Below are 22966 nucleotides of genomic sequence, written 5' to 3' on the forward strand. Positions count from 1 at the left end.
GTTGTTATGTGCCGTGGAGTCGGTTCCGACTCATAGCGATCCTGCACAGGGTTTCCGAGGCTGTAAATCTTTACGGGAGCAGAAAGCCTCATCTTTCTCCTGTGGAACAGCTGGTAGTTTCCAACTGCTGACCTTGAGGTTAGCAGTCCGACTGTAACCACTACATTACCAGAGCTCTCTCTGTGAGCTAAATGTGAAGCTCTGGGGAAAGGATAAGTTTATTTACAACCTTGCTAGACAAGTGTAAGAATTTATATTGAAACTAAGCCTTTTCATAATATATTTCAATGTAATAATTTTATCCACTTTTCTAATAAAACTTTATGCAGAAGGTATTCATTATCATCAGTGATATAAAATGGTTACCAAAAAACTGAAAAATGTTTTGTTGATGTTGATTGTATTTAGAAGTGCTTTTTATGTAATGTCACTTTGAATATGATGTTAGTATTGATAAGTGACTTGACTTAGAGTTAGTTCTGAAATTGATACGCCCTTGCTTCAAAGTCAAATAAATTTTTCAAAAAGAGATGAACCAGATTTGTCACTGTGGATGTGAATTCAAGGGAAGATTATTTTTTTGCTCATCAATTCAATAATCAGAAAGCTTTGAAATATGTTTGGAAAAACGCATAGAATTGTAAATGGAGTAGATTTGGGTTTTGTGATAAATTCCTAGAGTCAGTAGAATACAACATATAGAAGAAATGGAATATATTACCAAGAGAGCAATGAAGACAAAGAAAAGTCAAAATTTTGTCACCCACAAAAAGAAAATAAACCTAAGGATACGACAACATTTAGGGGAAATAATAACTACTATGAAGAATTTGAAAGTCTATCATGTAATAGGAATTAGAATTATTCTGCATGGCTCCACAAAGTAGAACTAACGTCAGTAAGTGAAGATCATAGGGCAATATATTTTGAAGAAGTTTTTCAAACAACTGCCCTAATTTTTAAAATGAACGTTTTAGCAATTTAATATAGATTAAAATTTCAATAGAGATTAAAAAATAAAGGATATAATATTTTGTGTTTGTTTTAATCAACAACAAAAAAGCCTTCCTAGTACTCAGGGCTGCCCAGACTTAGGATGGAATGCCTCAAAAGGCAGTGAGCTCCCTCTCACCTAGAGTTCTCCAGCTGATGACGTGACCAACTAGTGGGAACAGTACAGAGAAGACTCAGGCACCAGAGAGACATTTGTACTGAATTACCTCTTGGTTCCTTCTAATCCTTGAATGGGAGTCCTGATGTGGCACTGTTGGATAAAGTGCTAAACCCCAAGGTCACTTTGAACCAAAAGGTCAGCGGTTCAAACTCACCAGCTGCTTCTTGGAAACCCTATCCAGGGCCGCTATGGGTCGGAACTGACTCGGTGGCACTTAACAACAACAATCTTTGATTGAGTCCTGGTGTGGCACTGTAGGATACTGTGCTAGACCACAAAATCGGTTAGAACTGCAAGGTCGGCAGTTCAAACTAACCAGTCACTTCTTGAAATCCTATACAGGGTTGCTATGAGTTGAAACCAACTTGATGGCACTTAACAACAACAACATTCCTTGGATTGGAGTCCTGGTGTGGTGCTGTGGGATAAAGCACTAAACCCCAAGGTCACTTTGAACCACAGGTCAGTGGTTCAAACTCACCAGCCACTCCTTGGAAACCCTATACAGGGTCTTTCTGAGTTGGAATTGACTCAACAGCACTTAATCGAGGCAATAATCCTTGGATACTTTGTTTAGAACTTTGCCCCTATTCAACCAAAATACAAATGTACTTCTTCCGAGGTAAAGAATCTAGAATAGAAAAACTACAGTGTGGCACTGTAGGATAAGTACTGGACCTATAGTGCAAGGTCAGCAGTTCAAACCCATGAGCCGCTCCTCGGAAACCCTATGCAGGGTCACTATGAGTCAGAACTGACTTGACAGCACTTAACAAAAACATGCTGTTTTAGGACTTTTTTCTTTTCTGCTGTCAAAACTACAAAGAATTCTTTATATATAAATTATTTGTATATAATAATTGGTGTATAGCTTCCAAGACTATACACAAATAATAGAAGCATTTCTTTCTGATGTTCTCCACACTAAAAATGCTAGGGTAACTATTTAACCAGACAACTGAGAAGAGTAAAGAAATGGTAATTCAGGTAGACTCAAAAAAAATTAAAACATAAGAACCAAGTTTACATTTAACAGTAGGACAACCAAAACAAAATGATTCAAGCAGCATAGAAACTGACCATCTGAAGTGTGAATATATGATATCTAACCTGTAGGCTGAGTTGAAATTTAATTTACTTCATATGGTTTGCTTAGTTTGTTTATATCAGATTAATGGATATTTTCTCAATGAATATGTAAAACTACGCTCAGTTTATTTCTGATTCTCCCGTAATTAAAGCAAAAATCTCAAAATGTGATAAGACTAGAAGTCCAGTGAGAGAAGTGCATCCTAGAATTCAACTAAAATAATAAGTAAAGTGTTCGGAGTTCCACACTGATGACCTTACTTGTCAACATAAGAAGAAATGCAAAGTAGAACAAGATATCAGACAGCAACTCTTTTGCTCCCATGGCATAATTTACTCACCCTAATCCTGGTGTGGTGCTGTGGTTAATGCAGTGGACTGCAAAGTCAGTCTGAATCTCAAAGTTGGTGGTTCAAGCTCACCAGATATTCCTTGGAAACACTATACAGGGTTGCTATGGGTACTTAACAACAACAATCTAACAACCCCCATTCAGAACTCCTGGTGTGACATTGTAGGATAAATAGTGGACCTGGTGTGGCGCTGTGAGTTAATGCGTCAGACTGCAAAGTCGTTTGAACTACAAGGTCGGTGGTTCAAGCTCACCAGCTGCTCCTCGGAAATCCTATACAGGGTCGCTATGAGTCGGAAACGACTCAACGCCAGTTAACAATTCCCATTCAGAGGAACTTTGGTGATGTAGTGTGGTAAGCGTTCGGCTGCCAACCACAAGGTCAACAATGCAAATCTCTGGAGAAAGATGAAGTAGTCTGCTCCCATAAAGAGTTAGTCTCAGAAACCCAAAATAACAGTTCCCTATGTCCCACAGGGCTGCTATGAGTTGGATTCGACTCTATGGCAATGGGTTCGGTTCAGTTTTGGAAACCCCGTTCTGGAGCCCTGGTGGCACACTGGGCTAATTGTTGGACTGCTAACAGCAAGGTCAGTAGTTCAAACCCACTTCTTCTGTGAAAGAAATGAGGCTGCTACTCCCATAAAGATTTCCAGTCTCTGAAACCCTGGGGAGCAGTTCTATTCTGTGCTAGGGGATTGCTATGAGTAGAATTAAGTTGATGGTAGCAAGTTTTTGTTATCCCAATTCACTCAGATCATAAGCATTTTATCTCCTTTACAGTAATATTTACTTTTAAAAACATATGTACTTTTCCAAATTCTGAGAACACTGCCTTGGGATACAGACCTAGAAGCTGCTTCTGGAGCACTTCCAGTACAAGTTTGATCTTTGCAAAAACTTCAGATGGTGATGGATGTTCCAAGTCAGTCATCACAGATTCAAAGCGAAAGATAACCACGTTCGGCTGGCTCTCTATCATAGCATGAAGGGATGGACATGATACCAGGGGCTTAAGGATATGTTTCAGCAGCATCTTCCCTAAAAAAAATCATACGAATACTCATCAAAATTCATATAGAGAAATTCTAGACAATAAGTATGTTAAGAAAAAAAAAAGAAAAGCTCTTAGGGCCTAACAACATATATATAAAGAAAAGCTCTTAGGGCCTAACAACATATATATATATATATGTTGTTAGGCCCTAAGAGCTTTTCTTTATATATACCAGCACATTACAAACCGACAATTAAGCACTATAGGTTTTCCCATTGGAGTTTCCCAGAATGTCTACAGATTTTCATTTAAATTACTCAAAGAAACAAAATAAACTGGAGCAACTAGTTTTTAAAAAATGAGAGAAAAAAGAAAAGGGAAGAAAGGATCCAAGCCCTAAATAAGGTAATATTTATGACAATTTCAAATGATGAATCAAGAGACCAAACCCTATGATGCTTGGATGATACTCCAGAGAGTCTTTTACAATCTCTTTTGTTATCCCTTTAACTTTGAGACTTCTGAGACTTCATGTAAATGAAACAAAATAATATGCTTTACCAAATGATTTTAGCTTGGTGTGTAGCTCCCCAAGAACAGAAAATGCCAGGAGAACAGAACTTATGGGTGGCACAGGGGTGTTCTCATCTTTCTGGGACTGTTCCGTGCACAAATGAAGCTCTGTTTGTAGGTAAGATTCCAAGTTGGTGGTGTCTAAAAAAAGGGGAGCGAGTGTATCAGTTATCTCAGCAATGTAAGATATGCCCACTTCTCTACTGAGAGCCTAACTAGATGTTTTATTACAACATATTTCTAAAACAACGACGTATTAGTCATGACATACGCGTCCTTGGTACCCCTTCGCAACAGGTAATGACTTTTTGTTGTTGTTATTTTGGTATTCAAAGAACAAACTAAGACCAACCTGGAGGAACTAGAAGAACAGAAGATACTTCTTGAAAGAAAGACCAACAGGAAAAATACAAAACAATAACAGCAGTCCAAATGATTACCACAAGAACAAGCAAGTTGCTCACCCAGGAGACATCAAGGCAAGTGGTCAGGTCTCCTCAGGGCAAACCCCTTCCAAGACTAAGACTCAATGGGAATACACGAGCAGACATGTACTTTGGTGACCACATTCATCACCAATAAGGGGAAGTGAGGGAAAAACAGCAATGAAGCTACGATCTAAGCCCTACAATGTTCAATAGATTCCTGTGAACCCAGGTGAAGACCTGGTTGCCCAGCAGTGTGACTCTTGGGCCCAGAGTCAGTGACATAGCCACAGAGGACTAGAGTGGAGAGTGAAGCGTCCAGCTGATAAGAAGAGAGGGCATATGCATAAGAACACCCACACTTACAGATAATACCCACTTGACCTGGCTTCAATGACTGGCTGATCAGAGCTCAACTAGAAGAAGAGGAAAAAAAAAAGAGCAATCTGATAAAAATATGATGAATTTGACCTACATGTACGGATGCAGTAACTCAAGAGACACAACAAATCTTTACAGTGAGGATCATTCACACCCAACCCCCCATACACAGAGTAGACAGGAATGGGCAACTTGGACATTGGCTACCCAAAATTGGGGGGGGGGGGGTGCGGTAGAACTACAAAGGCAAAAAAGTGACTGGCTTGTAAGCTTTCAAGAGGGAGCCTAGATCCAGAGGGCATGGAGGAAGGTAGAAACTCCACTGAGTAGTATCCAATCTGTCTGGGCAGGATTAATGAAAGGAGATGGGGATAGGTCCCTTGTGGTACAATGGTGAATAATTGTTATCAGGACTGACTGTGAGGGTTAGAAATGTTAAGGTAGACGTTTAGTAGCAAAAGAAAGGAAGTGATTGGGATTGTAACCATGGCAATGAAACGATACATGACAGGATAAACTTAAAGCTAATAGTCTCCCATGTAAACTATCACATAATTCACAATAAACATATATTTAAAAAAAAAAAAAAAGAACAAACTAAGTGCAAAAGCAAGAGATGTGCCCATGATCAATGCTTACTAAATAGGAGCTCAAGAACTAAATCATGGCAAGGAATGAAAAGTGAGGAACTAGCTTCACTTACGTCCTCCTCTTCTATGTTCTTTCTTAACAAAGATACAGGTTAAGTCTGTTGTAACAAATAGTCAACAACCTGCCATTTTCCCTCAAAGTCAGCTTGGGACAGAATCTTAAGAATTTCTAGATTACATCCTTCAAAATACACACATACACAATAATGCATCTGGAGGCCAAAGTGGATATAGCAAAGGGAACATTGAGGAGAAGGTTGAGGTTTCCCCTGAAATAAACATAATTGCAAGATCCAATGTTGGAAAATACAAGGGGGCTTTAAAAAGGTAATACAAAAAATGGAATCAAAAGAATTTTCCCACAAACTTTTTGAAGCCCCCAGTATACCAAATTTAATGGTATTCCCTTTCCACAAACTGAGGTTTTACTTTACGTGCAAGCAAGATATCAAAGGGGCTCTTACCCAGAGATGGGCAGAGGAGCTGAGAGCCAAGAAGCATAAATCAAACTCAAGGCCAGAGCAATCCATTTTTATCATCTGTAAAGTACCTCTTATCCCAGGATTTTGTCACAATTTTTCTTCCAACAACTGAAAAACAATTGAGCTAAACTCCTCTTCTATCCAAAGGCACACTGACATTTCATATAAATTAGGTTTTTAAAAAAAAAAAATTTTTATATTAAATCCTTTTCTGGATTTTAAAAACTTTTAGAATCTTTGTGCCTCCCTTATGGCCAGTACAAGGATGACTACACAGCTTCTTTAAGTTTTCCCCTCAAGTTAAACTGTTGGGATTTGGGCTGTGGAGAATGGGTACAGCCTATGATGCAGTAGAGACTAAGTATGGCCTTTAAACAGCTACCACCTCCTCTACCACATGGACCCCACCCACCCAAATCATCTCTCCTCACTTTCCTAGGAAAGGGGACAGAAAAAAAGAGACATAAGGAAATTAAAGTAAGGACATTTGGACCCTCAGATAAGTAGCTCCCAACAAAGCATTATCATGTTGCTTAATGTGATAACTCAATACAGACTTGGGAAATTAATGAAAGAAACCTTTTCATCTGCCAATATAAAATAGTTAGAATATATTCTGAGGCCAAACTGGTTGGGGCAGATTAAGCAAAGCATCGGCCTGAGGTCAGCAGCACCTTTTGATGGTGGGAACTTCCATACAATCAGCTTCTGCCACTCTTCTCCAAGGTGATAAAGTATGTTCTGTTTCTGAATTGTGAGCTCCATGCTGAGAGATTTCAACATTTTTAAATCAAAGCACTTTCTGGATTTTAATAACTTCAAGCATTTCTGTGCCTGGTAGTGAAATGGAATCATTGTTAAACATCCCATCTGGATTCAAGGCAATTAGAATATACCTGTATAAGGATAAGGAATATAGGGGACACAGAGTTTACTAAAAACAAGAACCATACTAATTGCTCATTCTCTGGGGAAAGGGTTTAGTACCTCCTCCAGATGCTGGGCAGCACTGACGTATTTCTTCTCTGCTAATGCACAATTATATTCTTCAATAGAAGTAGAAAACTGAAAAAAACAAGTATAAGTTGTTAGCTATTTTTTCACACCTATATTTCTATTTGTTTGTATTTAAAATATGAAGGAAAAAAAACAAACAAAACCGCCATAAAGTCAGGGGTTACCCACTGAAAAATGGTACTAATTGAAAAACTAATAACTTTCTTATGACTAAAGCACCAGAGCTTGAGGTATGTTTACTGACCTCTTGGAGCTGTTTCAGCAGACTCAGGATGACTGAATCTCTTTCCAACTGTTGCTTCAATTCTGTAAATTCAGCAGTTGATACATGGAGATCTCGGCGGACCTAATTCACACACCAAAGACAAGTGCTTGTATTTATGAGATCAAGCATTTCCAGCTAATCAGGACCTGTTATTAGATCAATATAATTCACACGGAAATGTAATGCTGGTTCAGAGGAATGTAAACCACAAAGTAGCATAGGAAGAGACCTTAAGAGGTCCCTTTAGTTCAAGCCCTTATCCTATGCAGGAATACTCACACTCATCAACATCTTTAAAATGTTTAAGAGCAAAGATGTCACTCTGAGGACTAAAGTATCCCTGATCCAAGTCATGTTATTTTCAATCACCTCATATGCATGGGAAAGGTGAACAATGAATAAGGAAGACCAACAAATTGATGCCTTTGAATTATGGTGCTGGCAAAGAATACTGAATATACCATGGACAGCCGGAAGAACGAATAAATCTATCTTGAAAGAAGTACTGCCAGAATATTCCTTAGAAGCAAGGATGGCAAGACTTCACCTCACATACTTCATACAAGTCATTAGGAAGGACCTGTTCCTGGAAAAAGACATCGTGACTGGTTGAGTGTCAGCAAAAAAGAGAAAGACCCTCAATAAGATGGACTGACACAGTGGCTTCAACAATTGTGATGATGGTGCAAGACCAGTGTTTCGTTCTGTTATACATAAGGTTGCTATGAATCGGAACCAGCTCGATGATACCTAACAACATCAACATAGAGTCCTCATGTCACTATCCAGTCTAACTGTAAGCAGTTATCGTTCATAGAGTTCATCCACCTGGACTACTCAAAGGGCATCCACGTGGTTGAGTGATAACTCATTCTACAGTTGGACAGCTCTACTTACTGTTTTGTTTTGAAAAAAAGATAGCTCTATTAGAAACTTCTTTTTTATGTTCAATCAAAATTCACCTCCCATCCTGTCCCACATGGAATACTTGCAGATTCCCAAAAATGGCAACTCTCAATTACCTCCATGCCCCTACAGTGGTGGTGGTGGTGGATGTGTACCACCAAGTTGATTTTGACTCATAGCGACCCTGTATAGGGTTTCTGGGGAGTGGCTGGTACATTTAAACCACCAACCTTGTGGTTCATACTGATCTTGTGGATCATAACGACCTTGCAGTCCCAGTGATTACCCTACAGCACCACCGCATCCAAAGTTGCACTACAGACTCATTGATCAAATAATCAACTAAGTACAAATACACTTGGGGATTATTGTTTGAACTTTGGCAGGGTTGTATAATCTCTCATTAGGATGATTGGTGAAAGGCTGTTAAATTTTCTAGGTAATCTAATAGCTTCCCTACTTGTGATTCAAGTTTTACAAATAACTTTTGAAAAACACATTTGTGCATTTTCCTTCTTTAGTAATTCACAAAGAGGACATATTTGAAGACTTTCCTTGGTATGAAGGAATTCCAAAATACCTCAACATGATTATTGTGGATATCAATGAGTCCTGAGTATCAATTTAGAATTAGATGTAAAGGACACTTAAGACTGGAATTTGTTTAAGTTTCTGATATCAACTCCCATTCTTTGGACTGTTTTCCCTAATGGAAAATTTACAGGAGAAAAATCCTAGTGAAATAATGCATGCTTTTAATAATTATAAATGGTTTTAAATTGTGAAGTGGGTATTCTACTTCCAGACTGGTTTCCTTCTTTTTGTGCTCCTGCAAACATAGTTGTTGTGTTGTTAGGTGCCATTGAGTCGGTACCGACTCATAGAGCCCTATGTACAACAGAACGAAATACTGTCCGGTCTTGGGCCAACCTCACAATTGTTGCCATGCTTGAGCCTATTGATGCTACCACTTTGCCAATCCATCTCACTGGTAAGCAGTTCTAAAACCTGCCAGACTTTCCCTAAGAAGTAAAGCAAGCACTAGCTACACCAAGTGACAGAGTATAAGAAGAGCACGATTTTCTGCACAGGGAAATTGGCTTTATGACATGAAGTAGAGTACTTGTCTATGCCACCCAAGCTAGTTTCCCAGAAGACAGCCAGGAAAGAACCCCATGCAGAGTTTCCCATAAATCTTTACAGGAGCAGAATGCCTTCTCCTTCTAACATGGAGTATTGCTGACCGTGAAGTTAGCAACCCAATGTGTAGCCCACTATGCCACCCTAAAATCACCTCGTTCGGCCTCCAACATTTACCAATCAGGAAAGTAAGTCTTGAAAAGTCAGACAGAACTGAGCTGTATAAGAAGTCAGGTAGGAGGAAGCTCAACTACCTCCCTACAAATCTAATCAATATAACAAACGAATCTTACCTCACTCTCTATCCGGGACTTCAGCTGGTCAATGTCATCAGATAGTTTATCCACCTGGGTAACCAGGTCTTGTGCACTTTGCATGCTAGGCAAGAATTCACTGTACTTCTTGCTGATCATACTGCACACCTCACTCTATAAAGCAGAAAATGAAATGAGCAGTGAGCCCCAGTATAAGTATCCAACTTGTCCTCCATAACGCACCTTCCATATTGGAGCCTTCTTGCCAGTTATCCATACCCATTGACTTTTCTTCCAGACAATGGGTTTTTTTGAAAAACACATTTCTCCTAACTTTAACATAATGTATTATCAGGGTGCAAGAAAGCATAATTCTCAAACCTCAACAGTGACCATGAGTTATACAAACACTGGAAAAAAACAAAGCTGATGCCAGAAGGTCTCCTATCAATTTTAGCTCAGATTATAGCCATCAACATTAATCATATCGTAAAACAGAAAGAAAGTAAATGGGCAAACTAGATCCATAGTCTACATACCTCAATTTACTCGTTTCCCTCTTCTTAACTACATTTTAAGAACTAATTTTAAAATCTTAAAACCTAATACAACTTGAGTTTTATCATCTCATTTAATGCAAATTAATTCAATAAATTACTGAATACTTACTATGCATTCAATGATTTGGAAGAAACAAGAATAAAATTAATGCTTGCCCACAAATGACTTCCTTTTAGGTAAGAAAGCTAGAAACACTTAAGAAACCAGAACACAGGGCAGATAGTGCAACAGAGTTACAAAGTCCTTCAGAATCACAAGTGAGAAAGCTACACTCTGCTGGAGGAAAAATGAGACTGTTTGGGGTTTTTTCCATGATGGAGACAACCTTCTAAATGGAACTTGGTAAAAAAGGTAGAAATACAACACGTAAAAATCGAGAAATGCCGATGGAGGCAAAAGAGGGGCAATGTAAGTAAAATCTAGGAGGTAGAAAAAAATGGGAGTTTGGAGCATAGAAAGGAATTCTTTAAGAGTAAAGCAGAGAGAGAGTGCATGTGTCTTGTTTTTTTATAGAAAGTAACTGGCAGTGCAAATTCATCAGATGCTCCTCAGGAAGGCACTTAACAACAACAACAATTCTCAATTAAAGGGTAAGGAAACGTATGTGCGTGCATGCATGCGAACATGACTCTGCATGTGTGTGTGTGTGTGTGTGTGTGTGTGTGTGTGTGTGTGTGTGTGTGAAATCCTATGACTATTTCAAAGGAAATCCAAAGGGTTTGGTAGTTACAATTATACCCTTTATGTGTATAAAATTCTATGAATACTTATAGGAAATCAAAAGGGTTTCTTAGAACTATAGCCTGTGGTTTTATGGTATGGACCCAACCTTGCTCCCTCCAATCCAGATTTCTGTGGGTATACACAATTTTATACCAAAACAACAAAGATGTGGGCACCTTTGAAAAGATGGTAAAATGTGTGCTTTTTGTTTTTACATCAATTGAACGCAGCAGGGTCTGCATAAGTATCAATCATTTTGTTGTTTTAAATTCTCGGCATAGTCTAAAGGGTTTGGGGTTAGAGAAGAGCTTAATAAACATGTCTGTAAGTTTTAACATAAAAAAATGTCCACAAGGAGGATGGCACAATCCTCCCAGGGCTGTTAGACTCATCGACAAGAGTCGAGTCGGGTCCTGTCCTACCCATCCCCATAGGCCCATTCCCTACAGACCTCTGTGCTTCCGGTCCCACCTCCCCTGTCTCCTGGGCCCGCACCATTCCTCCTTCCCTACTCCACGCCTCCCCAGCCGAACCACACTCCCTAACATTCCCCCAACCAGCACCTCTTCTGCCGCAGTCCCCAATGCCACTTGGCCTCCGGTTCCCAGTCTCTTTAGCCCGCTCCTCATTCTCCCCGCCTTGGGGTCAGGGCGTCCCCACACTGTCTGCCCCTGGCACCCACTCCTCTCTCCAGTCCACTAACCCGCGCAACCGAAGTCCTTTGCAACTCGCCCTCACCTTGATCTCCTCCACCTGTCGGGTCAGGCGGCTGATCCGAGTGCCCAGATCCTCCTTCTCCAGCCTCCCTGAATGTGCTAGGACTTCGGTCACGAACGAGGCCATCTCCACGACCAGTACCAACGTTGACAGGGTCGCTGTATTGTCGCCAGCGCGGCGGCTCCAGTCCCGCCGGCGGCTTGGCGCGCGGCTTGTCGGGAAACTGAGTTTCGCGGAGCCCAGTCACTACATGGAAGACGACGTCTACACTACAATTCCCGGCAGGCCGCACGCCAAGCTTATTGAGGGAGTTCCACAATACCCGGTAGTTGCAAACTATAGGGAGACGCGTTTTCCATCTCAGCAATTTTCAAATAGTTTACGCCTTCCCGCCCAGTTTTCACTACCAGAAATGAAATCTTATCTAATAACCAGAGATAACTGGCCCTTTCTCATCTTCAAAATGCTTCCCTATGAAATTATCTAGCTGGAAGACCCATAGAGTCCAGTGCAATGTTTTTTCTTTAAATATTCATTCTGTCACTGAGCTGCAATGGCTATTAGCGTCTATATATATGAATGATGCCCTCTGGATTTGTGCTATGAATGACGTCAACCCATTATAAGTAAGAGAATGTATGTAATTGGGTTCCTTTTAAATAGTTTATATCTATGCGCATATATTGTTAGGTGGTGTCAAGGTGACGCCAACTCATGACACCACGTGACAGCCTAGACCAGCCCTCAGGATTTTCTAGGCAGTCCTGGTGTGGCGCTATGGGTTAATAAGCCAGGCTACAAAGCCAGGCCGTTCAAGCGCACTAGCTGCTCCTCGCAAACCCTATCCAGGGTCGCTATGGGTCGGAATCGACTCAACGGCACTTAACAACAACTGGTGTGGCGCTGTGGGTTAATGCGCTAGACTGCAAAGCCGTTTGAACTTCAAGGTCGGCGGTTCAATCTCATCAGCTGCTCCTAGGAAACCGTATACAGGGTCGCTATGGGTCGGAACCAACTTGAAGGCATTTAACAACAACAACAACATCCTTAGGGAGGGATCTTCCTCATTTTCTCTGACCTTCCACCTTACCAAACATGATACCCTTCTCCAGCAAATGGTCCCTCCTGACAATATGTGGAAGACCCCCAGCGAGATGGATTGGCAAAATGGCAGCATCAATGAGCTCAAGCGTGGCAACAATTGTGAGGTTGGCCCAGGATCGGGCAGTGTTTTCTTCTGTTGTGCATAGGGTCGCTATGAGTGTGTACCGACTCGATGGAACCTAACAACATCCTTAGGGAGGAGTCTTGGCGTGGCGCTGTGGGTTAATGGGCCAGACTGCAAAGCCCTTTGACTGCAAGGTCGAGGGTCAAACTCACCAGCTGCTCTTTGGAAACCCTATACAGGTTAACTGACTCAATGGCAACAGCAATCCTTAGGGAGCCAATGGACAGGTCCCACAGAGCTATTCGGTGGGTTTGAACTGCCAACCTTTCGGTGGTGACTGAGTGTTTAACTGTTGCGCCACCAGAGTTCCTTGCATATACAAAAGTAAAAAAGTGTTGCTACTACGGTTCCAGTTCATACATGCTAGTTTTACTCCAAACAAGACATGTTTGTATGATGGATGCAAACAAGGTCTATTAATAATACACTAGTGATAGTCTTGTTATGGACCCCTGATATGGTGCTGTTAGATCAGCACAGGACTCCAAACCACAGCAGTTCAAACCTACCAGATGTTCCTTGGAAATCCTATACAGGGTCGCTATGAGTTGAAACTGACTCAATGGCACTTAACAAGTCTTATAGGATGCCTCAAAAAATCCAATCAAAACAGTGGCTTCTAAGGTGATCTGCTGGGCCAATTCAAGACAAGGAGGTCAGCTCAGAGGTTATGGTAACAGTTTTTATAGGACTCCAAAACGGTGATCTTGACCGATTTTCTCAAAGGACGATCATGGGGGCCTTTTTAAGAAGTTGTAAGAAAACTGAAAATTGCATTGGTGAGAAAAAGGCCAGGAAAGTTGCACTGAGGATTTTTCCCCCCATCATAGCAACACACCTGCTCATTCTTCAAGGGTAACAAGGACCATCCTGTAAGAATTGCGTTGGGAAGCCTCACCTCATCCACCCTTCAAACCTCTTTTTATCCCCAAAACGCAAAGAACATTTCAAAGAAACACTATCTGAGTATCTCGAGATTGACCAGAATATGAATTGAAGAGCTCAGCATTCTTCAGGGGAGAGTTAGACAGATGGAAACATTGCCTTCAGAAGTGTACGAATAGATGGAGGGTATGTGGAGCAACAAGAGACTCACATTTGGATATTTCTAATAAAAGTCTCTAGTATTTTGTAGCAATATTTTCTTTACTTACTCTCATGTTAAAACAATAAAAAACACACACCAGTTGCTGTGTGGTTGTGAGTCATGGTGGTCCCATGGGTTTCAGAGTAGAACTGCATTCCATACGGGTTTCAACGGTTGTGACCTTTCTTTTGGGAATAGATCACCAGCTCTTTTCTCCCAATCTTTCTTCCTCGGCTTTGATTAAAACCAGCAACCATTCAGTTCCCACCTGAGCACTTGACCAGTCTGGCAACCCAGGGACTCCTTATTCAGATTATGAGGTATAAGTCATTAGCCCTGTGTGGACTAGAACAAGAAACTTAGTACCTTTCCTCAGAGATTCCTTGTGGAGTCAGTTCCAACTCATAGAGTGCCTGCAAGGCATAGAATGGCCCCACAAGGTTGCCAAGGCTGTAATCTTTACGGAAGCAGACTACCACATGTTTTGCTTGTGAGTTCAAACCACGGACCTTTTGGTTCTCAGGCGAGTACTTGGAGCACTGCACCACCATGGATGGGTTGAATGAGTGCATGTTTGAAGCTATGTGATGGGACATGGGATTTCTTTATACCATTTGCTCTACATCTATTTGAGGGGGCTTCAAAAAGTTCGTGGGTACGTGGAATTAAGAGACAATTTTTCCAAATTTTTTAAACCAACTCGTATATGTTTGAAATCTTCTGTAAGAAAAATATAAGAAAAAGGAGCATTCCAGGTGGTTCTGTTCACCGCCCTCGGCCCCCGCACACCATGTGATATTCAGTGGTATACTAGGATGCTTAGACTTTGAGACATTCGTCAGGTAAAACCAAGAAACCTTTCTTTTCTCCAGCTGTCCCTCCTAGCTAACTGGCCCACACCCTTGCTTTCACTTCATGGAATCCCACAAGATATGCAGTAGGCTAAAATATGAAGGGTGAGCATACAGGTCCAATGTTCATGTCTTCCATATAGTAAATCTCACTTGTCTTCTTTCTAAGCTTCATCCTCATGCTGTCACCAGCGTGCAGGACCAGCGCAGGCAGAACCGATGCCGCAGCCTACGAAACAAGAAGCTGAAATGTCAGCATTCAGGCCTCCTGACTCGTCTCGGATCAGATGCGGACCAGCTTGGGGATCCTGGCAAGTTACCTAACATGTACCTCAAAGTTGTGGTGTAAAAATTAAATAAGGATAAAGTAACTAGCCAAAAGTTTGACATTCAGCAGTGCTCAGTAAGTGCAAATTACTTTCTTTCCTGTCAGAACCTGCTTTTTGGCAGCAGCAACAAACAGGAATGGAAGCTGGTATGATTACCATCTATTTATAGCTGCTGTCCTCACAGCAGCAGGCGCTTGACTAGGAAGCAATTCCCTTTTAGTATATTCAGGCCAGAACCTGGGTTACTGGAGTTGGGGGCTATTTCGTTTTCTTAAAAATTAAGTTCTACAGATAAGCATATTTCAAGAAATAAAAGCCACCCCATAATTCTACCAGTAGATATAATCATGGTGAAATGTAGTGTGTGTAATATGTGTAAATATACACACACACATATATGTTGTTAAGTGTTGTTGAATTGATTCCAACACATAGTGACCTTGTATAGGGTTTCTGAGGAGCGACTGGTGGTTTTGAACTGCCAACCTCCTGGTTCAGTGAGTGCCACACCAGGAGTCACGACAAGAAAGAAGGAAGAAAATTCCAAAACAGATGTCAGAAAAGACTCTGAAACTTGCTTTCCAGCATAGAGATGCTAAAGCAAATGAAAGAAATGAGGAGGTAAAAGAGCTGAATAGAAAATTTCAAAAAGGCAGCTCGAGAAGACAAAGTCAAATATAATGAAATGTGCGAAGAACTGGAGTTAAAAAACAAATGGGAAGAACATGCTCAGCATTCCTCAAGCTGAGGGAACTGAAGAAAAAATTTATGCCTCGACTTGAAATATTGGGAGATTCTTTGGGCAAAATATTGAATGATGCAGAAAGCATCAAAAGAAGATGGAAGGAATACAGTCATTGTACCAAAAAGAAATGGTTGATGTTCAACCATTTCAAGACGTAACAAGTGTTCAAGAACCAATGATACTAATTAATACACTTAATTGTGTTCATGCGGAAACTGTACATAGACAAGAGGCAGTTGTTTGAACAGAACAAGGGAATATAGAATGTTTTAAAATTAGGAAAGCTATGTGTGCCAGAGTTGTATTCTTTCACTATACTTATTCAATCTTTATGCTAAGCACATTATCTGAGAAACAGGATTATATAAAAAAAACATGGCAACCAGGTTGGAGGAAGACTCATTAACAACCTGCGATATGCAGGTGATACATCCTTGCTTGCTGAAAGTGAACTGGACTTAAAATACTTATTGATGAAGATCAAAGACCACTGCCTTTGGTATAAGTTGCACCTCAATGTAAAGAGAACAAAAGAAACCTCACTATTGGATCAATAAATAACATCTATATAAATTGACAATAGACTGAAGTTGTGGAAGACTTCATTTTGCTCAGATCAACCATCAACACTCATGGAAGCAAGAGTCAAGAAATCAAACAGCGTATAGCACTGGGCAAATCTGCTGCACGAGACCTCTTTAAAGTGTTCAAAAACAAAGATGTCAGTTTGAGGACTAAGGTGTGCCTGTTCCCAAGCCATAATATTTTCAATAACTTCATATGCATGTGAAAGTTGGACAGTGAATAAGGAAGACCATAGAAAAATTGATGCATTTCAGTTATGGTGTTGAAGGAGAATATTAAAAGTACCATGGACTGCCAAAAGAACAAACCAATCTGTGTTGAAAGAACAGCCAGAGAGCTCCTTGGAAGCCAGGATGGCCAGACTTTGTCTCATACTTCAGACATATTATTAGAAGGGACCAGTCACTGGAGAAAGAAACCATGTTTGGTATATTGGAGGATCAGAGGAAAAGAGGCAGACCCTCAATGAGATAGGTTGGCACAGTGGCAGCAGCAATGGGTTCAAATGTAACAGCGATTGTGAGGTTGGTACAGAACATGGGGCAGTGCTTTTGTTCTGCTGTGTACAGGGTTGTTATAAGTTGGTACTGATATCGCACTTAACAACAGCAATATGCATATAAATATATATGCATTTAGAAGACCTTGTCTAGGATTTCCAAGGAGCAATTTATGGGTTTGAGCTGCCGATCTTGTGTTTTGCAGTCCAGTGCTTATCCTATAGTGCCACACGAGGAGTCCCATATATATAACTGTTAAGTGTTATCAAGTTGGTTCCAAGTCATAGCAGTATTGTATAGGGTTTCCAATATATAGGGTTTCCAAGGAGTGGCCATGGTTCACAGTTCAGTGTTTATCCTACAACACCACACCAGGACTCCCTATATATATATATAATTTGTGAAGTGTGGTGACTCCATAGGATAAGCACTAGACTGTGAACCTCAAGGTTGGCGATTAGAGCCCACCAGTTGCTCCATGGGTGAAAGATGAGGCTTTCTTCTTCTGCAAAGATGTAAAGCCTCAGAAACCCTATGTTGCTTTGTTGTTAAGTGTCATCGATTCCAACTCACAGTGACCCTGTATAGCATTTCCAAGGAGCAGCTGACTGGTTGAACCACCGACCTTTAGGTTAACAGTCCAATGCTCATCTCATAACGCCACACCAGGACTCCAGCAACCCTATACAGGATTGCTATGAGTTGGAACTGATTCAGTTTAATAATGGCATTTAATAATAATATGTATATATTGTTGTTGTTGTTGTTGTTGTTGTTAAGTGCCGTTGAGTCGGTTCTGACCCATAGCAACCCTGAACAGGGTTTCCAAGGCTGTAAATCTTATATTGTTGTTAAATACTATATAATATTAAGTGTTGTTGAATAGGTTTGGTCTCACAGCAACTCTATGCATGATAGAACACAACACTGCCCAATCCTATGCCATCCTTATAATTGTTATGTTTGAGCTCATGGCTGCTGCCATGGTGTCCATCCATATCCTTAAGGGCCTTCCTCCTTTTCACTGAGACGAAGCGTATCAGTGCCTGGGTGACATAAATGGCTAATGCGTGACGACTAACCAAAAGGTTAGAGGTTTGAGTCCTCCTAGTGAAAAAAAGGAAGACCCCCAACGAGATGGATTGGCCAAGTGGCAGCACTGATGGACTCAAGCGTGGCAACAGTAGTGAGGTTGGCCCAGGATCGGGCAGTGTTTCATTCTGCTGTGCATAAGGTCGCTATGGGTTGGTACCAACTCGATGGCACCTACCTAACAACAAGTGACACCTTGGAAGAAAAGTCTAACAAATTACTTCCAAAAAATTAGCCTCTGAAAATAGAATTGAACCCTATGGAGCAGTTCTACTCTGACACGCCTGGGTCATCATGAGTTGGAATCAACTGGCATATAGATACGTAAGGGCTTCAAATAGTCTGTGGAAACATTTCATTATCTTTTCATTCCATTTTTCCGTGAACTTTTTGATGTCCCTAAGCCCCCTCATGTACATGTAACACAAATATACATGTGTATACAAGTGTATATAATATAGATACACATTTTTTTAAATACAAATTAAATTGTACTCTACATCCTCAATATACTCTTTGGTTACCTGCTTTCCTCACTTAGGAACATATCAAAAATATTTTTGCTGTCATTAACATTTCTTCTACATCACTTTAAATTGTCTGCCTACTATTAACCACAATTTAACAATTATTAATATTTCAGTGGGCAGTTTCATAAACTTGTATATATTCAAATTGAATTCCTGGGGGTAGGGTGCTTGTGTCAAGTGTGAAAACATTAAAAAGTATAAAACAAGTTGTCATATCGCCCTCTAAAGATATATCAACTGTATATTCCCAGTCTTGTTGGCAATTTCAATGCTACGGAATGATTTTTCACATTATTAATTTATTCATCAAATATATATTAATGGCTTACTGTATGGTTACTTGCATCTGATGGGACCCTCCCCAAGAATCCACACCCACTTCCGACCTTGGGCACACCCTCTAAACCAAAACACTGCCAAATTCCCAGCACCTGCCTCAGCTGCTGTCTGGAAAACTAAAACAGAAACCCTCTACAAATGTGGAAAACCTTCCACTCAAATCTTCCCCAAAACACTCCCTGCTGACCAGTTGCAAGCCACTGGTCCTCCACTTCTTCCTGCTCTCTGGTGGCATCAGCTATGGCCTGGCGTTTCCAGGGGAAAGTTCAGCTTGGGGGCCTGCTCCTCTCCCTCCTTGGATGGGTTTGCTCATGTGTCACTACAGCCCTGCCCCAGTGGAAGACTCAAAGTCTGGAACTGAATGAAATGGAGACCCAGATGATGGGGCTCTGGGAGGTCTGCGTGAATCAAGAGGAAGTTGCCTTTGTGTGCAAGGCCTTTGACTCCTTCTTGTCTCTGCCCCAGGAACTCCAGGTATCCCGGATCCTCATGGTCACCTCCAATGGGCTGGGGCTGTTGGGGCTTTTACTCTCTGGCCTTGGGTCCGAATGCTTCCAGCTTCACAAGATCAGAGGAGTATTCAAGAATTGGTTTTGCCTGCTGGGAGGGATTTTGGAGGCATCAGCTTCAGTCACCACCCTCTTTCCAGTTTCTTGGGTGGCCCACATCACAATTCGAGACTTCATGGATGACAGCATCCCTGAGATTGTGCCTCGGTGGGAGTTTGGTGATGCTCTCTACCTGGGCTGGGCTGCTGGGATTTTCCTGGCCCTTGGTGGACTATTCCTCATCTTCTCTGCCAGTTTGGGGAAGATTGTGTCCTCTCTCTGGATGGCAAGTCCCAGTGTGTCACCATCCAGCGATGCAGTCGATGACTCAGCGGTCTCCTTCCACCTAAAACCAGGACCTAGGACCTTGATGATCTAAGACTGACCTCTGCCAAGGCATGTCTGAAATAAGATGCCAGTAGAAGGCTTTCTCTTCTTTACCCATCATCACTCTATATTGGTTTCATTTGGGGAGGGGGAAGGGGGTGCAGTTACTGTTTCATTTGCTTAGGATTTGACTGTCTTGGGCTCTGGTGATATGGTGATGGCAACTTCAGAGTAAAAACACAAGGCGGTGTCTAACAAAGATGATTTTGTGATTTGAATATGTATTTATCAAAAGAATGCTTTTCACCTCTCACATGGGTAGCACACATGTGATCCTCTATTACTAAAGAAAACATTTTACAAACTGAGCCGTCATCGCAAACCTAGTGGAGCCTCGTCACTGAGAATATAGATAGACAAGCTGACGAAGACGCCTTGGCAAATGAAGTGTTGGTCTAGAAGAGCACCCTGTAGGCGCTCAGGATAGCAGCCCTCTCTGCATCCATTTTCAGTGACAGTTGCACAATTTGAAAGGGAGCTTTGCAACATACCATAGCTGTTTTATAGATTATTAATATCCCAGAGGGGAGGTATATTGTTTCTGTGACCTTCTCCATGGTCTGCTCTGTCTTCCAAGCTCCAGGGTAACAGCAGCAGTGAGAGTAAGTGGTAGGGTGAGCAACTATCCCAGTCTTCCGGAGTCCTGGGACTCAGAACTTTTAGGGCAATAACAAGACAGGCCCAGCCAAACCAGGATGAATGGGTCATTCTAGAGTGGCTGTGCCCAAATATTGCCCAGTGTGGACATGTATATGAAGAGAAATATCAGCTTTTCAGAAATGTCTTTTATCTCATGCATAAGTGCAGTTAACTCCTTAAATTTTTACCCAAGTGCCAGAGGAACTACCAAAGACGTGGTTACAAATAGTTTCTAATAACAATAACCCAATTTCCTTTTCTTGCCCCACCTGCACCAACAGGTGCCTGACTGACTACCCCACCCTGGATCTTCCTTGGGCATTTCTGTGAGATCTTAAGGAGGAGTCTCATGCTTGCTCACAAACCTGTCTGTCAGATAAAATCACCCACAGTATCCACCCTGTCCCCCCACCCCACCCCCAGTCCCTTAACCAGTTCAAGGAGAGTCACCATTGGCTCTCCTGAGAATCCCCACAGGAAAGCAGCCAAGAGTGACAGCTCCCAACGTCCCCAAATAGGTCACTTCTTCAGGTTCAGAGAATGCTGGAATCCCTCAGAACTGAGGAGACTCCCCGCTCCCCAAGCAGATGCCGTGCTTGGCCAGTTGATATCGGAGGGTTCTGTGCCGTGCTTAGAGCCCAGCATGCCTTTCAGTGTCTCCACTGAGTAAATGAGCATGTCAATGCAGCACAGTCCAAACCCCTTCTTAGGAAAAAAAAAAATTTATTTTTTTGAGGAAAAGTAATCTGTAGAGGTGCAAATTTGTCTTCAGCAACTTTTACCTTCTCACCTAGAACAGGCTGCTGCGGGAGTCAGTTTTTCCAGAAAATTTCTCTTCCTTTTGTGGACCCCATTTTATAGGTATACATCCAATAGCCCCTTAGGCAAATAAATTTCTTAGTACAAAGGGACAAGTTGCATGAAAGCTGTATTCTGGTCTTCTCTCTTAAATCACAAAACTGCTTCGGATGCCCACTTTCATCAGCTACTCTATCACAACTGGGTTGAGTCAAATTTCCATCAGGGGTGAGGCTCAAATTTCTAAGTATTTCCTCTGGCCTCATAGTATCTCGAAGAAAGAACCATTTAATCATTTATCTATCCAATAATTTATTCATGTACAATTACTCAAAACAAATGTTTGAGCACCTACTATGTACCAACCATTGTGCTTAGAACCAGGGATACAAATGGTAAACAAGACAAAAAATTTATTCCTGTCCATCATTCAGGCAAGCAGGGAAATAAATATTACTATAAACATCACTCAAATAAATGTAAATTGGACTATGTCAAACTTTGCAAAAGGAAAGGTACTTTTTCTATAAAATCATGCAATAGGGGAAATTTAACCTAGACAGAGAGTGATGGATGGGTACCTGTGATGGTTAATGTTACATGTCTACAGGCCATGATTCTCAGTGGTTGGAAAGATCTTTGGTAATCACCCTCCATTTGGTGATCTGATGTGAGCAGCCAATCAGTTAAGAGGGAGGTTGGTGTGGCCTGCATCCAATATACCTGGATATACTGGCAACGCTCATCCTCTTGATCCTGCATCTGACTCGTCATCCTGACCTCTGGTTCTTGGGACTTGAACCATCAGCTTTGCAGACTTTGGGACTCCCTAGTTTCTGCTGACTTACTTGTGGGTTCATTAGCTCCTGCATCCAGGTGCATCAGAAACTGCCAGCCTTTCACCTGACCCATGGATTTGGGACTTGCCAACTTCAACAACTCTATGAGCTATTCCCTTGAAATAACTCTTTATAAGGAGCTCTTGTAGCTTAGTGGTTATGAGTCAGGCTGCTAACTTCAAGGTCAGCAGTTCGAAACTACCAGCCATTCTGTAGGAGAAAGATGAGGTTTTCAGCTCCCATAAAGACCTATACAGGGTTGTTATGAGTCAGAACTGACTCCATGGCACACATAACCACCACATGATTCCTGGTGTGGCGCTGTATGGTAAGCATTCAACCACAAGGTTGGTTTAAACCATAAGTTTGGCAGTTCAAACTCACCAGCTGCTCCTTGGAAACCTTACACAGGGTCGCTGTGAGTCGGAACTGACTTGATGCTACTTAACAACAACAGCATAAATTTATATACAAGGGGAGCTTCAAAAAGTTCATGGATAAATCTTTTCATCCCATTTCCCCACAAACTCTTTGAAGCCCCCTAGTATATGCCTAACTGATTTTGTTCATTTAAAATACTCAGTCTAAGATAGTAACCTAAAACCAAACAAGCCATTGAGTCAATGCCAACTCATGGTGACCCCATGTGTCCACAGGATAGAACTGTGCTCCATAGGGCTTTCAATGGCTGATTTTCTTGGAAGACTGTCAAGTTTTTCTTCCAAGGTGCCATTGGGAGACTTGAACCTCGAACCTTTCAGTT

At 41.4% G+C, this 22966-nt stretch overlaps 2 protein-coding genes across 2 annotated transcripts in view; one reads left to right on the plus strand and one right to left on the minus strand.

Annotated features, from left to right (window-relative positions):
• Nucleotides 1-11924, minus strand: part of ZW10 (zw10 kinetochore protein) — a 30926-nt gene extending 19002 nt beyond the window's left edge. The window contains exons 1-7 of the mRNA XM_006833834.1: nucleotides 11728-11924; nucleotides 9745-9879; nucleotides 7385-7486; nucleotides 7111-7188; nucleotides 6798-6957; nucleotides 4174-4326; nucleotides 3465-3656 (exon numbers count right to left, since the gene is read on the minus strand). Of these exons, the coding sequence (XP_006833897.1) occupies nucleotides 3465-3656; nucleotides 4174-4326; nucleotides 6798-6957; nucleotides 7111-7188; nucleotides 7385-7486; nucleotides 9745-9879; nucleotides 11728-11832 (925 nt within the window). The 5' untranslated portion in view covers nucleotides 11833-11924. The remainder of the gene's footprint in view (nucleotides 1-3464; nucleotides 3657-4173; nucleotides 4327-6797; nucleotides 6958-7110; nucleotides 7189-7384; nucleotides 7487-9744; nucleotides 9880-11727) is intronic.
• A 7308-nt stretch (nucleotides 11925-19232) lies between these two features.
• On the plus strand, nucleotides 19233-19919 carry CLDN25 (claudin 25). The gene has a single exon (XM_006833973.1). The coding sequence runs from the start codon at nucleotides 19233-19235 to the stop codon at nucleotides 19917-19919; it is 687 nt and encodes a 228-aa protein (XP_006834036.1).
• Nucleotides 19920-22966: the final 3047 nt, after the last annotated feature.

Source organism: Chrysochloris asiatica, unplaced genomic scaffold (genome assembly GCF_000296735.1).
Source record: "Chrysochloris asiatica unplaced genomic scaffold, ChrAsi1.0 scaffold00008, whole genome shotgun sequence".
Classification (NCBI taxonomy): domain Eukaryota; kingdom Metazoa; phylum Chordata; class Mammalia; order Afrosoricida; family Chrysochloridae; genus Chrysochloris; species Chrysochloris asiatica.